General features: G+C 36.9%; 1 protein-coding gene across 8 annotated transcripts in view; it reads right to left on the bottom strand.

Annotated features, from left to right (window-relative positions):
* RBMS3 (RNA binding motif, single stranded interacting protein 3) overlaps positions 1–16,349 on the bottom strand; it is a 900,805-nt gene that overhangs the window by 85,108 nt on the left and 799,348 nt on the right. For 6 of the 8 annotated variants that reach the window (XM_012732119.1, XM_012732120.1, XM_004692262.2 and 3 more), the window contains 2 exons: positions 8,137–8,233; positions 5,894–5,944 (listed from right to left, as the gene is read on the bottom strand). In XM_012732119.1, the coding sequence (XP_012587573.1) occupies positions 5,894–5,944; positions 8,137–8,233 (148 nt within the window). The remainder of the gene's footprint in view (positions 1–5,893; positions 5,945–8,136; positions 8,234–16,349) is intronic. The other 2 variants (XM_004692264.2, XM_012732121.1) reach the window with 1 other exon arrangement.

The raw sequence follows: 16,349 nt of genomic DNA on the forward strand, positions 1-16,349 counted from the left end.
TGAGTAGGTGTCACAGAGAGGCCATATGGCTCATGAAATTGAAAATATTTGTTGTTTGGCTCCTTGAAGAAAGTGTTTGATGACCTTTGTTCTAACAAAAGAAACTATGAAGTATAAGTACATAATACTAAACATTAAAATTCTGCATGATTAACACCATGCAACTTCAAGATAAACTGAGAAAATATCTTTAACACAATATTAATTTAATTGTGTTAATATTTTTAAATAAGATCAATAACCCCAAAAGTGAAAATGTACTGTAAATAAATATGACCCAGTGAAAACAAAATAAAATTAATACATGTAAAACATTTCAACTTCATTAGGACTTGGGCAAATAAAAGATCAATATGATACCATTCACTGTTTATTACATTAAATATTTGAAACTTGAGATCACCAGTTTTCATTGAGGCCCTGAGGAAATAAACACTTAAAGTATAACTTCTACAATAATGTGTGTGTATATATATATATATATATATATATATATATATATATATATCTTTGTTACCAGCATTCTATCCTACAGCAACTGCCTATAGCTGCTTAATATTATAGTCTTCAGCTTAAGAATAATTACTAGAAGCAACTTAAAAGACTATGAATAAGAAATTTGTTGTTAAATATCTGTTGGTGTTTTTACATATTACATATTATGAAGCCATACAAAAAATGGACAGGGTCAACATGTCACTCTTATTTAATGACATTCAGGACATTTTATTGTTGGAGGAAACTGAAGCCAGTTGTAATACTATACTTGCACAGTGATCTTGTGCATATGTCAAAAATACATTTACTCACGGAACATGGGTATTTTGCATAAACATTAACCTAATGGTGGCATACAAATTTGTTTGAATAAAGAGTCCCAAGTGGAAAGTCTTTCATGCTCTACGTACTTTTGATACATGAATTTCATTGTTTAAAGTTTCTTTTTTCCCCTAAGATGACTTCAGATTACTTTTAAAATAATTTTATGTAACACTAATAATATAAAAAGTGAGCACTGCTTTTTATAGTGGTTCATGTGTGAAAGAGGTTTTCTCTGGAAATGTTTTGTTTATATTTATTTGACCACAGCAGTGTGTTTAAAAGTAGGTGACACTCATGGGTAGCTGTTCCTCCTTGGCTTATTCTAAATCATTGGAATTTGCTTTTGGTGAAAAAGGTTTATATGGGTTACAGTTGTGCTTTGCTTTTGTTGCTTAGCTAAAAGAAAGCTTTAAAGCTTTGTTTTTGTTGTTTAGCTTTAAATGATTCAGCCTATAGATACCTGCCAGTTTAACTCCTTAAAAGCAAAAGTGTACTATGAGTGTATTACTTTTGTTGAGCTCAGGTACTGAGTAAGAGGGGATGAAAACCTTGCTTCCTGAACAGCATTCCAAAGATGAAAATATTGTTTCCAAGTTTTTTGATGTGCTTTTTACAGATGATATACCTGCAAATTTGAAATTTGCGGCTAATATTAAGCCTTATATTTTACCTGTTGGCAGGTAGTTGGACCAAATCAAATGCTGTGGAATTTTCTTGAATAGCTTGTAGTAGGAAAGTTTTTTTGCTTCTTAGCAGTAAACTTCTGGCTTATTAATCATAAAAGTCAAAACTTGGCCATGCATAACAACAAATCATCCATTGATTCAATAAGGGCATCTTGTGTCTCTTAGAATGTTGTAATCTGATAAACAATTTGTAATTAAGTAAAAATGAAATCTGACCTTTCTCCTTGAGAAGAAATAACACTAACTATGTGAAGAAAAGATTTATGATTCAAATGAGTCTAAATAAAATTTAAGGGAAAGGAACTATGCTTCTTTGGGGGACTATCATCTTTTCTCCTTGTCAGCACAGATTTAACAAAATATCAGATGCATCACAACACAGGAATTTCAATTATGTATTCAGATGAGATTGCAATGTGACATGCTGCTTGCAGAGTAGATACTTGGTGCAATCCATCATTTATTAGAGTGCTGCCAGTGTAATGCTGAGATTTCAGAGTGGAGTACAGGACCCTGGACCGAGATGCAACAATAAATAAGAGATTGCACTGACAAAGTCAGTATTTTTACTTCCTCAAAACAACAACAACAAAAATGAATTGTAACTTAGGGTAACTATCCTCAGTGTCTGTCCAGGTGAGTAACAGCAACATACAAACAGAAATGCTCTCGCAGCATTCACTGGGGCTTGAAATTTTTTCCAGGGCACTCACATCAGTATGATAACTAATGAAGAACTATTTTCTTGCACGTCCACCAGGAGGATAATTATAAGCCAGATAAGGAAACTCTTATCCCTTCTTCTTTATGACTAAAAGCCTCTCAGAATCTTTTGGTAAATCTACAAGAAAAAGTACATTGCATGTAACTTAAAATTACATCTCCAAAGAAATGAATTAAAAGGGCCATTGCCAATGATATGATTGTATTTTTTGTTCCATTATTCCTTTATTACTCTTTCCTTCTTGCCATTGTTTCACCTGTCTCCTCTAACTACCCCTGCAGTTGAATCATCCACTCCGTGATGAAAACCAGCGACACTGTTATCTACTTCTAGACTTTCCTGGAGAATTCCTTTCTCCTTGGATATAAACCAGGTTCAGATCTTTGAATCAAGTCAGGCAGAGAACAAGCCCTCTGGTTCATGTGAATTCACAGTAATACCTGTGCACTGGGTGTTACATGTGAGGCTTTCTTGACATGGTGGAACAGAACATGTGAGAGAGGAGAAAGTTGCAAGCAAGTCAGACTCACAGACATCTTAGAGGTATGGAATACTGACAGTTTGAATTGATTTGTCAAATAGGTTCTAGTCTCCCACATAAAGGAGGTACCCGTGGTATTAGTCATTGAGTGATTTAGTAAGTCAATGAAATAAGCACCAGTCTAGCAATCTGTCTAATTTATAGTCAGAAAGGCTATCTCTACCAAACTCATTAATAAAGTAAGATAAATGGTAGGAAATTGATAGAAACAGGTGATTGCTCTTTCGTCTCAATTTTTTTCCTCTACCAACACTCATCCTATGTCCTTGGGTTTTTCTAATGCATGATGTGAAATGCAGTTATATAACTAAATAATAGTAACAGTGATTTATTGCTTGTTGTTTGGAGGGTACTATTCTAAGTACTATAATACCTTATTTCATTTAGTGAAGAACATGAATTATCATTTAGGTATTATCATATCTATATTACAGATGGAGTTATAGCTCGGCAAGTGTAAGGAAATGGTCTAAAGACCTATAGGCGGGAGGGACTCCTAAGCCAAGACTAACCAAGAACCCATGCGATTAATCACTAAATCACATTCATTTTTTTTTAAAGCCAGTTATTTTGTTTCTCTGCTTCAGATTACTTATGTATGTCTGTACTTTAGTTCTATGGAGTGATTAATTTAGCCCCTACTTTGATGATGACGCTGGACCAGTTGGGTAAGATTATATGTGAGATACAGACTGCCAGGAACATTGTTAGAGGGCAAAGACTGATGGCAAAATGTCCATGTTTCCATGACATTGTTTAGACAATTGTTTCATTTTAAAGACAACAAGTTACTGGGTGGCCCATCCACTCCTTTTTCCAGGAATCTTTCCCAGCCACAAACTTTACATTTTAAACCTAGTGACCTAAGCTCAACCACGATGCACAGTCTAGTCATGGGAAGTGATAAGATGTCAGAGAACAGAGCCTCCCTAGTAACCTAGGGGTTAAGTCTCAGAACATCTGTTTGATCCCCAGCCAAGGAGCAAACCCACAAATGGCACAGCAGACCTCTCTTGTCTCACCTGCTGCTCCCCTCAGCACGGCATTTCTGTAAATTTGTTCTCTACTCTGACTCTGGTGATACCTCTCACCCCCACACCTCTAGATACACCACAGTTCCTACATGCAGAAATAAATTAAATCTTTTTTTTTTAAAAAAGATATCAGAGAACAGTAGCTATAGCAAGGACAATCCAAGGGGACAGATTCTCTCTCTCTCTCTCTCTCTCTCTCTCTCACACACACACACACACACACACACACACACACACACACACACACACATTATTGCTAAAGACAGACATGTGAAAAATAATATATCCAGAAAAGGGACTGAAGTTGTATCAGGATGTAGAAGAAAATAATGAAAAAGCTTTATTAATTTATGAAGTGACAGTTGAATTAAAGATGCTTGCAAACACCTTCCCTTCTAATTATATCTCTAGTTATACTGCAGAATCTTACACTGACATCTGGTAAAATATTCAGGTTTTTCCAGATGTGCATTCCTTTTGGCCACAATGATATGGTGCTTAGCCTCAGTACAAGGGATAAACCAGCATTAGTGCTCTATAGACGGACGCATTATTTTTTTTTTAGAAGGTAGCTGTTTCCTTCTAGAAAGTTTCCTCTTGAAACTTGGCAAGACATCTTCTCTTTTCCTGTGTTGGCTCAGTCTGTTCTATACATTGGTTTGGCAACATATATCGAGTTCAACCTTATGACTTGGACAGAAAAGTATAGCTTGGATTTGTTGCACATTGGTATGATTTATAAAACATAGACCAGATGAACTCAGAAAGCCCCCTAGGTGTGTAAATAATAGTAAATAGAGGGATTTGCAAAGTAGAGTCTAAAGTTCTGCAATAGTCAGCTACATCTATTTTATTATTTAAATAAAAAAAAACTGTCAAAACATAGGAGCAACATGGAATGTTCATTTTTCTAATGGCTAAAACTCAAATATGAAAACCAGGTGCTGTGATCCTCTGAGTCCAGGAAATGGATACCTCTGTAATTAGCTCTCTGTTCTTTAATATGTGCTACCTTATTTACATTTAACTTTTCAAAGGATGAAACTGTAGCACTACTTCTTCCTTGTATATCCAATATAGTCAATAATAAGAATGATCATATCATAATTGAAAATTTATCATAATCATAATTGAAAATTTATTTCACATATATGTGTTCTCATTTGATTCTCCCCAAAGTCTTGTTAAGTGCAGTGATTGGAGAGGAAACAAAGACATTGAAGTGAGGAGAACCAGGGAAGTGGCCCAGAGATCTGGTGATACAACTTTCAGCCAGAGCTCTCTCCCCACCCTCTCCTCTTTATGACTGTTTTGCTACTGAAATATCTTTATGTTCTATTTGTATAGGTTAAAAAACCTGGAAGACCTAGACTTAGATAAATAGAATCCTTAGCCTTCAGTTGAGTCGAATGGAATGTGTATTAACTTTACTTCGGACTGATGCAATATTTTGACAAAAGTGGGAAATCTAGCAAGTAGAAAATAAAGCTTGATGATTTTGCGAAAAGCTACTAAAGAAGAGAATGGCTCTAGGTCATTAAAATACACAGCTAACCACCTTGCTATTTATCTATAGAACACTAACTATTAGTAGGCCGCTGCTTATATCATAAATGCATTGCCTTATGTCAACAGAGCTATGATACTCAAAATTATCACAAACCACACCAAAATGAATCTGAAACAAAGCAAATCACAAGAAGGAAAACAGAAAGGCTCCTTTTATAACAAATTGAATTTTCCAGAATTCTAATTGTCCAGAGTTCTGAGTTCCTGCATGATGTAGAAATTCTGTATTCATAACAAGTGGTAGATACCAACTTGGGAACTTGACTGCTATTTCTTCCACTAAAGTTTGTGCTTTCTCACTCTCTCTCCTCTCTAGCTGTACTTCTAGTTCTAGCTCTATCTTTATCTACTGTACATGCTTTTGTAGAATTTCAGGAGCAGCTTGTTATCTGGAAAATATGGCTGCCTGAAAGAGGTACGGAATATAACAACGCTATACCCCAAAGCTTCTATGCATTACAAAAGCTTGCACTTGGATAATAGAAATATTGAGCCTCAGGTGACTGAGAACACTTACTGTTGGTTGCATAACGTATGGCGGATGAGGCATCCAGGAAGTGCTCTGGACCTATGCATCAAACAGCATTTATTAGCACAAAGCAATCACACAGAGAACTTGGTTCTTGCGTTCAGTGGAGTCGCACTAGGTCATAAGAAAGTGGAGTCCATCTGACTTTACAGCTAATTAGTGCTCAAAATTAGAGCTGGAAAGGGAATTTTGGACCTGGTTAATTTGGTCCCCAAACATGTTAAAATGTAAAGTAACTTTCTACTTCACTGAAGCTGGCTGTAGTCTACGTGGCCAGTGCTGAGCCTTGGAGCACATTTTGAGGCTGATGTTGGTGACTAAAGTCTCAGGAGGCCTCAGAAATCTCTTAGTTAGAAACTGACTCCCAGGGATATTCAGGCAAGTAATGGAGTCAGGTTGACTGCTAAGTCTTTTCTGTCTTTGGTTCTCAAGTGATCCCATCTTGGAAATCAGTGCAAGTGGAAAAAGTTGGGGCTAGAATTAAAGAGATCAAAAAGAAATTTTGGAGAACACTTGGGTTAAACCCAAGTTAAGCAAGTTTGTAAGTTTATTCTCTCCTGGTAATTGGTATGGCAAATAAAAATGAGTAATTGAGCCAACCGAGTGTTATAAAATGTGCCTTCTGTCAGCCCAATGGGAAAGTCAGCTTGTAAGAACAGACTGTCACATAGAGAACCTTGAAGATTGTGTTTTCAATATATCCTCTCCCATGAAATTGCCAATGCACATTAGATTAAAAAAACAAAAGTTGTGAAAGGCGAGACTCAACAACATAGGAAATTGTTCTAATTCATTTTTTTTAGAGGGTATTGGAGTTAAATTACACTTACGAGCCCTCCCAAGTGAAATCACTTTTCTGTGGCTATTTTACTCATGTCACCAAAGTGCAGTACACTGGGGCTCAATGGGTGGTCTTGGCGGAAACATAGACTGAAATTAGAAAAAAATTGAGGGCAAAAAACCCCAAAACACACATTATAACCAGGCAGGTCTGCAGAAGGAATGAAAACTGAACAGCACCTGCACATAGCGTCATGGGTCCCAAGGAAAGGTAATTAAGAGATCAGCCATTCTGAGACCTTCTAATGCAACTCATACCTGTCTATTCCACTCACACACCAATATATATCAAGAATCTGAGTGCAGAAAAAGAATGAAAATGGTTTGCTTTTAGGGGGAGTCAATTAAGAAAAAATCCACAGTCTCAAGTTTAATGCTATGACAGCTACGACATCCTGAAATGAAGTATGCGGTGGTGAAATAGGTGAAACTTCACTGAATGAGTAGCCATCAGCAACATTACTATTTTATCCATTGTAGAACATCCACCCCCACTAGCCGAAGAATATAGAGGAACTCACACACACACTGACATTCTCTCTCGCTCTCACTTTATCTCTTCAAAGTTTAAAATGATGAGACTAGCCACACTAAGTAGTTAGGGGCACTTTCTAATTAATTAGAATATTTGTCAGAAGTCAATGCAAGGCAAAGGTAAAGAGAAGCAGGGAGTCATACCACACATTTGATGACTCAGAGCCATAAGAGATGGAATATTTTCTGAGCGAGAAGTATGACTATTTCAATCCACCTGTGTACTTAGGATTTACTGGCCACAATCACTGGTTTAGGATACACATGGAGTCTCAGGTTTTCTTGAGTTTCAATATGTGGGACCTTGCGGTCTCTTTCAGCCTCTTTGGAACGGAGGATGAAGTAAGAGTAGGAAGGAGGAACACATTTGTACCACTTTGACATTCTTCCCCATTTCTTGGGAGAAATGAATTAATCTATCCATGCAGTTTTCCATGGATACACAGGACAACAGTGACAAAATGAGGTGACAATGATAAGGTATCTTGGAATGAGTGAAGGGATGCTAGAAACGTGTTTCTGGGGAAAAAGAACAATAGGGAATATGACAACCAAAACAGACAACAAATAAAATCATGCCTCAGTGGTAAGAAAACTGGGCTAATATTGGCTGGAAAAGTTGCATGATCATGAAAACTCAGCAGAATGAAAAGCATGGTGAGTTTTGTTATTCAGTAAAATAGATGCAAACACGTCCTTGCAAGTGTAGGCTAATTGATCATTTGAGTACTATGGATTAAGATGAAACTAAAGTTAAGAGGACAGCTTAAAAAAATCATCTGTGTCTCTTTTTGTTTTTATCGAGTCTACTAGTGGCAAGAAAGTGCTCTCCTGAGGTTCAGGTAAATCGGACATACCTGGTATGTGGAGACAGGGGAAGCAGCAATGAATGGCGTGATAGATGTCTGTGGAATCATGCGGTTGGTTGCAATACTGTACGGTGAAGAATAAAATCTGCAAACAGAAAACAAAAAAAGAAGATTCATGAAGCTGTTGGATGCCTGGACGCTAATCAAATGCTCCCAAGCATCACTGGGAAACACAGAGTTCCCCCTTCCTGTTTTTTCATCAACTGTTAAGAGGAACATTCAGGAGATTTATAGTATTTGATTCCACTAAGAGAAATAAATTGTTCTGAACAAAATGACAGCTTTGAGTCATCGGACAAAATTGGCTGCACAAAATTTCTTTTATGCCAGGTGAGTGTGGTAGAATGTTCAACCAACAGGGGGAGAAAAACTACCGGTCTTGTATTTTTAGATCTCTTTTCAGGAAAGGCAACAGGATTGCATTAAGCTATATAAAGGTAGCGGCACATAAACAAACTGCATTTATTTCTTCATTCAGAAAATAGGGTCAGTTTCTAGCGAGTTCTATATAATTTCTATTACACATGGTTCCATGCCCTTTTGTAAAAACTAAGCTAAATATTTTCTACATGAAGAGAAAAGAAATCATACAATTTGTGCATAGCTGGAAATAGGAGCGTTTTCTGCATTCAATCAAGACATTGGTGGAAATTCTGAACCTGGATGACAGATTCTTGTAGACTCCAAAAACATGAAATTTTCCAGTCCTACATGCGCTTTCATTAAATAGTTATAGAATATACTGGCAAGCTGTGGGCAAGACCAGAGTTTCATGATTCAGAAGAATGATCCTTCTGGAAATCTATTAGTTTCTAGGCACTGAAACAGTGGCACACCCATCTCTATGCAAATTAGTACCTTGGAGTCTACCAATTCCTTGGTAGTCAAATTATTCAGGGCACTTTTAAGTTAAGTTTCTTTCCGGACAATCACAGAACCAACAAAATAGGTGACCTGCAGTGGCCTATGTCACTGACTGAGGATGGATTAAAAAATAAATAAATAAACTAAAGCAGGAATAATGCAGCCGTTATACTTTGCAGTATTCTTAGCAAAGGTCAATTCCTAATTTGAATTAAAAAAGGTGTAATTTTAGCTTAAAAAATAATATACTGGGGTTGTAGTTTGGAGGACAGAAATTTTCATTATCTCTTATGGGTTATTGATATTTTTAAATAGAGAATTTCATTCCTTATCTTACTAAAGAAGCATTCCATAAGATTTCCACTATACAAGGATTGAATTTCAAAGTCTCCAGGATTAAAAGAGTAAATTCTTTATCTTAGCTTCTATAAAAGCCGTTAAGATAGGATCAGGAAATGATAGTCTCTAGTGGTTTTAGCTCTCATGCTGTAAGATTGTGCTCTATTAGTCCAAAAAATGGTAAGTGAAAAAAATTATTACATATCACATCATTATCATCCATGCATGTCTCTAAATTTATAATTGTACAATCTTTTAAAAAATCATTGATTACACTCTGATTAGCATGGAAAGATTTTTTTTTTTAAATGAAAATATTAGTGCTGGTCAGGCTTTTGAAAAAGTAGAACTATCATTCATTGTTGATGAAAATGCAGAAAGTTACAGCTAATTTGGTAAACAACCTGGCAGTTTCTTATAAAGTCAAACACACATATCCTAGCTGATCCAATGGTTTCTCTGATAGATATAAATGGAGATAAGTTAATGTTGACACAAAAACTTTAATACATTGTTTATAGATACATGCCTCAAACTGGAAACAAGGCGAATACTCTGGCTAAATTGATAAACCAACTGAAGGATGCCTGTACACTGACAAACTGCTTAATAAGAAGGGAAGGGCCGATACGTTGATATGATGAGTTTTAAGAGAATTATGCTAAATGAAAGAAGTCAGATTCCAAACACTACTCGCTTTGTAATTCCATTCATATGACACATGGAAAAGGCAAACCTATGAACAGAAAATAGAATAATGTGAGCCAAAGGCTTGTGGGTGGGCTACAGGGTGACTGCAGAGAGACATGAAGGAATTTGGGGAAGTGATACAACTGGTTTATAGCTTGATGGTTTCCCTGGTTCCATGAGTGAGCTTTCAAGACCCTGAGCAGAGTAACTATACATTTCATGTAAATTATTCCTAGTAAACCTGAGTCTTGGCAAGTCAGTTACTAATAAGACAAAAGTCCACCTTTCCACTTTAAAATGATTACTTAGACATGTACAGATAAAGATGGCAAGACTCCAAAACATCCCTTAGAATTTCTCTATTTAGGCACCTAAGTGGCATCTTCTTTGTACATTAATCAACTTAAAACCCTCCAGTGGTTTCCCATGGCAGCAAAAACAAACTTTGAACTAGTGCTGTTGGTTGGCTCAGGGTTCTGCCTAACTCTCTAATAGCTTCCCTGACCTTCTTGCTCCAGCCAGCGAGGGAGGGTCAAGACATAGTGACCCTCTTCTTTGCACGATCCTGTTGTTCTCACCCTCCTATTGGACCACTGATCCTATAATTTTCTCTACTGAGTAGGTCCATTCCCCATGTCCATCAGGCTACCTCTTTCTCAGTATTGGTCTCACCAAACTTTTACTTCTTCAGAGCAAAAATATAGTAGCAACCACCAACTCTGGCACCAATTGTTCACTCTTCCCTTGTCTGACTTACTATCTTTTCATTGTTATCATTACTATTTGAATTAGCCATTGTTATAAATAAAATTCTTGATGTAAATGTTGTTTTGTTAATTTAGTTTAATTTTTAAAAAATATTTATTTATTTATGCATACAGAACTGGGTTACAGGCCAGAGGTGCAGGGGTAGTGAAAGGATTCATCAGAAGCAGAGTGGGGATCAGAACAGGCATATTGACAAAGTACACTGCTGAGGGGAGTAGGAGTGGGTCAGGAGAGGCCTGCCATGACATGTGGATCATGTCTGGGGCCAGGGATCAAACTGGCACTGAAGCAGCTGTGACCAGCTTGCAGTGCTGCACTTTAACCCATCGTACCACCAGGGAGGGCCTGTAAGTATATGTTTTATACTGAATTTTGAATCTCTCCAAAATCCATATGTTTAAGTACTAACCCCCAGTGTGTTTGTATTTGGAGATAGAGCATCTAAGGGAGAAATCTCGGAGGTCAAATTGTGGAGTCATGATCGGATAGGACTAATGTTCCTATAGAAAAGGAGGGACTCCATTGCTCTCTCAGCCCCTCCTGCATTCACACACGAAGTAAAAGCCATGTGAGTATGTGGGGAAGAGGCAGCCATCTGCAGGCCCAGGGGAGAAACTTCATCAGAAAATAAACTGTCCAGATCTTGATCTTGGACTTTTAGCCTCCAGGATTATATATATACACATGTTTTTGTTGCTTAAAGTCAACTGATCACTGGTATTTTGTCATGACAGCTGACTGAGCTGGCTTATATAATGAACTAGTAGACTATTTCTCTTTCTATTATACTAGCTTCAAAAACGGGGGAGGCACAAATGCTTTGCTGCTTAGCAGGGTAGCTGGGAGATGGCAGATACTTCATAACTATAGGTTGAATGCGTGGATTAATAACTGAATGAAAACTGAGTATTGATCAGCAACTTAGGACACGACTACAGGACCATCAGACAGTTAATGTTAAGATAGTAGAATACAGAAGGTGGGTGCTGAGTCTGCAGAGCTGAGAAGTGGGAGCTCAGAGAAGGTAAACCAACACTGCATTATCTTCACATGCTCAGAGGAAGCGGAAATGCCTGTTTTCTGAGAAAGAAAGGATTATCAGGAACTAGGAAATCAGTCCTTTCCTATAAAAACCAAGGTTTGTATTTAAAAATTCCCCATATGTCTTATCCTTTACAGATCTATTTCATGAGACATTGAACAGGAAGACTTATTTGGGGCTGGTGAGACCATCCCATGAACAGTTCACTTCCACCATGAAGTGGTTAACTCTGTCAGAAACCCACGATCAACTCTTATACCAACAGAGGGTATCCACATCACACTTTAGAATGGCTGGTTTATCTTGTAAAATGCACCAATTGGAGTATTAAAAATGAAAGCAATAAGGATTGGATTGACAGGCAGAGTTTACAGGGGATTCTATGGGGAAAAGAGAGCAGAAATACAAAGAATCCAACAAGTAAACTGAGACTAACAAAGAGAACCCCTGGGGGAAATTTTAATGCATTTTTGTTCTATCTGCTCTAATCCTATCCATCAAACAAGAATGATATTTCACACTTTCCAGCAAGTTCCAATACTGCCACTCATGTCAGAGAGTCATTTAGAACAGAAAATTTACTGGGAAGAGTGGACTCAGCACAGCATCTTGATCCCCTAATTCAGGTATTCTGAAATAAGCTCTTCCCAAGTCCAAACATAAACCGGATGAATTTACAGGAAACCCTTGCTTAAACCGTGACGAGAGCTGCTATTGCATCTGAGGCTTAGATGTACCATATCTAAAAAAACACACAGGGCCAGACTACAGAGAAAACTGCAGCTAGAGTTCCCCCACCTTTTTGCTTTTTCTGACTCCCAGCCATGTGTTTGTCATAGTTTTAAGACACTTTCACAAGGCCGTCTTGTTGCAAAAGGATAAAAAGAAATATATTGAGAAACAAAAAAGAGAAAATTGACAGAATATTTTAGCCCTGGTAACAAAGCTAAGGTAACTCTAAACATATGTCTTTATGCTCTTGCATCTGGTAATGTATGCATTATGCCCTGCAAATGCTATTATAGCATAAATACCTCCAACAAAATGTTTTCCTGGGTATAGTTTACTATTAAGGTATGTTTCTTTGCCAAGATTCATATGGTATTATGTGTGTGACAAGTAGTGCATTTATGCTTTGCTTAGCAGTTCAAAACTAGAAGTGGGTTGTTTCCCAGGGAATATATGATAGATCTAGAGACATTTGGTTGTCACACTTGGTGGGACATATGATAATAAGTGTTTAGGGTAATGCTCAACTAGGACAGTGTTCACACTGGACCTCTTCTGGGCCTAAAGGTCGATAATGAGGAAGTTGAGAAACAAAACCTTAGGAATATGAATGAGTTACTTCTGAAAAGATTTCACATGAACAAAACACCAAATGCTAAAGTGGCTAAGAGAAGTTAACTATGATCTAGTTATAGTGCTCTAAGCAGGCTTTGGCCAAACTTAATATTTTTAAGGAATTCAGAGTTACTTGATTCTCTGGCATTTAAAGCAAGTGGTCCTCAGAAGTCCCAAAAACGCAAGTGTAGGTCACCAGTAGGATGTTATTTTGCCCACAGAAAAGTCATCTTCAGGGAATTTGGCAGTCAGTAGTAATATGGTAAAATCTTATTTCACTGACAATAAAAATAACATGAATATATCAATAACCCCAGGGTAGAATGTGTTTCACTGTAGAAAACCACACAAAATCCTATTTGCACACTGAAATAAACAGGACTGGCTTGTTTTTCATGTCCACAGGCAATATTATCAGAGGGGAGGCAGGAGCCCTGTCCTCAGGGTAACACTGCAGAACGACATTCATAAGTTATTGGTCATTGTTACTGTAATACAAAGGTATCCTTCACATTGGATGCTTTTCCTAGTGTAATAACAGAAGGTTTCTGTATCACTTAATATCAAATGTCCATATAAAGCAGCTGGCAAACCAGTGCTATAGAAAACATGCTTTTTCACATCTCTCCCAAGAATACATTTTATTCAAATAAACAAATCTGAGAGCCTGTTACACAGCAGCCCTTTGTGAAAAGGGCACAGGAAAGATGAGATTTTGAATATGGGAAGGGGTTATTTTCCACCGCCCACACTCATATTTGAAAGTGATGGGATTTCATATCGGACTGCTAGAAAAGCAATAGAGCAATAGTAATAACAAATTATAGAGTTATGCCGAATAGCTCTCAAAAAATGGACATTTTTTACTCTTGTAAGCTAGCTTGTCGTATAAAGATTTTTAGTTTTCCACTATGTCCTAGACACTTCTTGACTGTACCATTCAAAGCCTTAGATACAAGTTCCATTGAGCTCATTTTTGAAGCAATAATTTGGTTAAATTTAAGCAGATGCCATTTTGCACTGCCCAAATGCAAGTGGCATAGTCACCATGGTCCAAATTTGCAAGATGTTTGTTCTTCATTAGCTAGAAATAAAGCTAAGTTGGGAGTATTTATTTCCATTTCATGTTGCTGTATTGATGCAGAGGGCATGGGATTCAGACCATTACAGTTTTTTATACAGTTTGGAAGACCACTTAGAACCCAGCCAGATATTGCGTATGGTCCTCAGAAAACCCCACAGGTTATGAGACTTCTCTAGTATGTTCTTTATTATGATGTGGGGCCTTTCCCAGAAGAAAAGCTGATGTCAGTGTTCCACCAAAAGCCTTCCTAATCCCACATTAGAATACAACTGTTTTTCCTTGGTGGCTCTATGGCAAGTTTTTCTTTTGGAAGAGAGTATGAAAATGTAAATAGAAAACATCTCACCCTAATTCCCAATCCTCTAATTCCCCTCTCCCAGACAGCCACTATCAACACTGCTGTGTTCTCATTCCATCATCCACTCAAAAAAATATGTGTTAACTACACATAAAGCTCATGGCTATTTGTGCTTCCACTACAATCCTGTTTGTGCAGTATCTACTACTAGAGTTATGTCTAGGTCCATGGCCACAATAGGATGTAAGTTTTACTTACAAATGATTTTGAAATAATATAACAGATAGATATAAGAAAAAAAAAACTTTTTTTGAACTGAACTGAATCAGCATTAAACATTGTTTAACAACACCAAGTGGGTTGGAGTTTATTACAACTTTGGATATCATTTGTTCTATGTAAAATAGAATCAGTCTCTTTCCTACAACAATAAATATTTCTGTCTGTTAGGTTACTAGGTATGAGTCAGGCTGAGTAACAAATTAGATGCAACAGTATGAATAGGGTATAGCAGGGATTGTTCTGGACAATCATATTAGATCCTTTGATGTGCTGAGTAAATTATCTAAGTCAGCTCCTCCACCTCTACTTGGTACATGTTTTGTTCACTCAAGTGGCGGTATACTAAAAAAGTATTTGTGTGTGTTTTGACATCTTAACAGGAATTATTTCCAGTTCTCTGTTATTCAAATGGTACCATGTAAAATAATAAAACCAAAGATGAGCAAGCCATTTAAAAATCATCTGTATGTATCAAATGATTAAGTAGCTACAATCTTATATGTTTTTTTCAACTTCATCATATAAAATTTCTACCTTCTTTTCATCTATAGTATAGTCTATGACTTCTAAGTTTGCTCTAAACCCAGGATATGAGAAATTCCTGGATGGTTTGACAGCCTTGGGCAAAGCTAGAGGTATTTCAGGAGAATCAGACTAAGGTGGTACACAGAACCAGGATGGGCTGGTGCTGGGGCAGACGGGTGGTTTCTCTAAGCCAACTTGCAGAGCCAACCAGATATCACAAACTACATTTTCTACTTCTGATTTGACATTTACAACTTTGGCCTAAATCAGTCTATAAAGAACAATAATATACATGGAATCTACCTTCATGAGTTTATAGTCAAACATAGAAATAATATGAGTATCAATAATGATGTGATCAAAAGACTGCCAAAGTTATCATGGGAACACCAAATATGTACAACAATTTATATTGTAGCCACAATGCCCCACACAGAGTTTTCATAGCCTTTACAAAGTCTTATAAGTTGTACTATTACTTCTCTCCATTTTATAGGGAGAAATTCTTCACAAAGAATTTGTCTAAATCTGGAATAAAACAGGATTTAGATGCACATCTGGAATGTACACTCTTGACCACTGTTTGTACTATTTATTTCATTACTAACAGTGTTTTTGTGATCTAATTTCATGGTGTTCTTTGTAAGTGCAGCACTGAAAAGAAAACAAAAAAGGACTTTCTGCAGCAGGATAGCACCACGCCTGAATTCCAGATGGAGAGAATTCCATGAACAGCAAGATGAAGGTACAAAGAAGTAAAGATTATTCTGAGAACCTCAAAGTTCCAGTTCAACAGCAGGAGTCAAATAATGGAGTGATTTTTGTGCTTTATCTTAGAAGGCTGAAGTTTGTTCTGTAGTTCCTAAAGTCTACTTTTAGTATGGCAGGTAGGTGATTCCATTTCACTTTTTTTTTTTTTTTAAAGATTTATTTATTTGTACATACAGAACTGGGGTATAGGCCAG

This window comes from Condylura cristata, unplaced genomic scaffold (genome assembly GCF_000260355.1).
Source record: "Condylura cristata isolate star-nosed mole 26May11 unplaced genomic scaffold, ConCri1.0 scaffold00033, whole genome shotgun sequence".
In the NCBI taxonomy this organism is placed as follows: domain Eukaryota; kingdom Metazoa; phylum Chordata; class Mammalia; order Eulipotyphla; family Talpidae; genus Condylura; species Condylura cristata.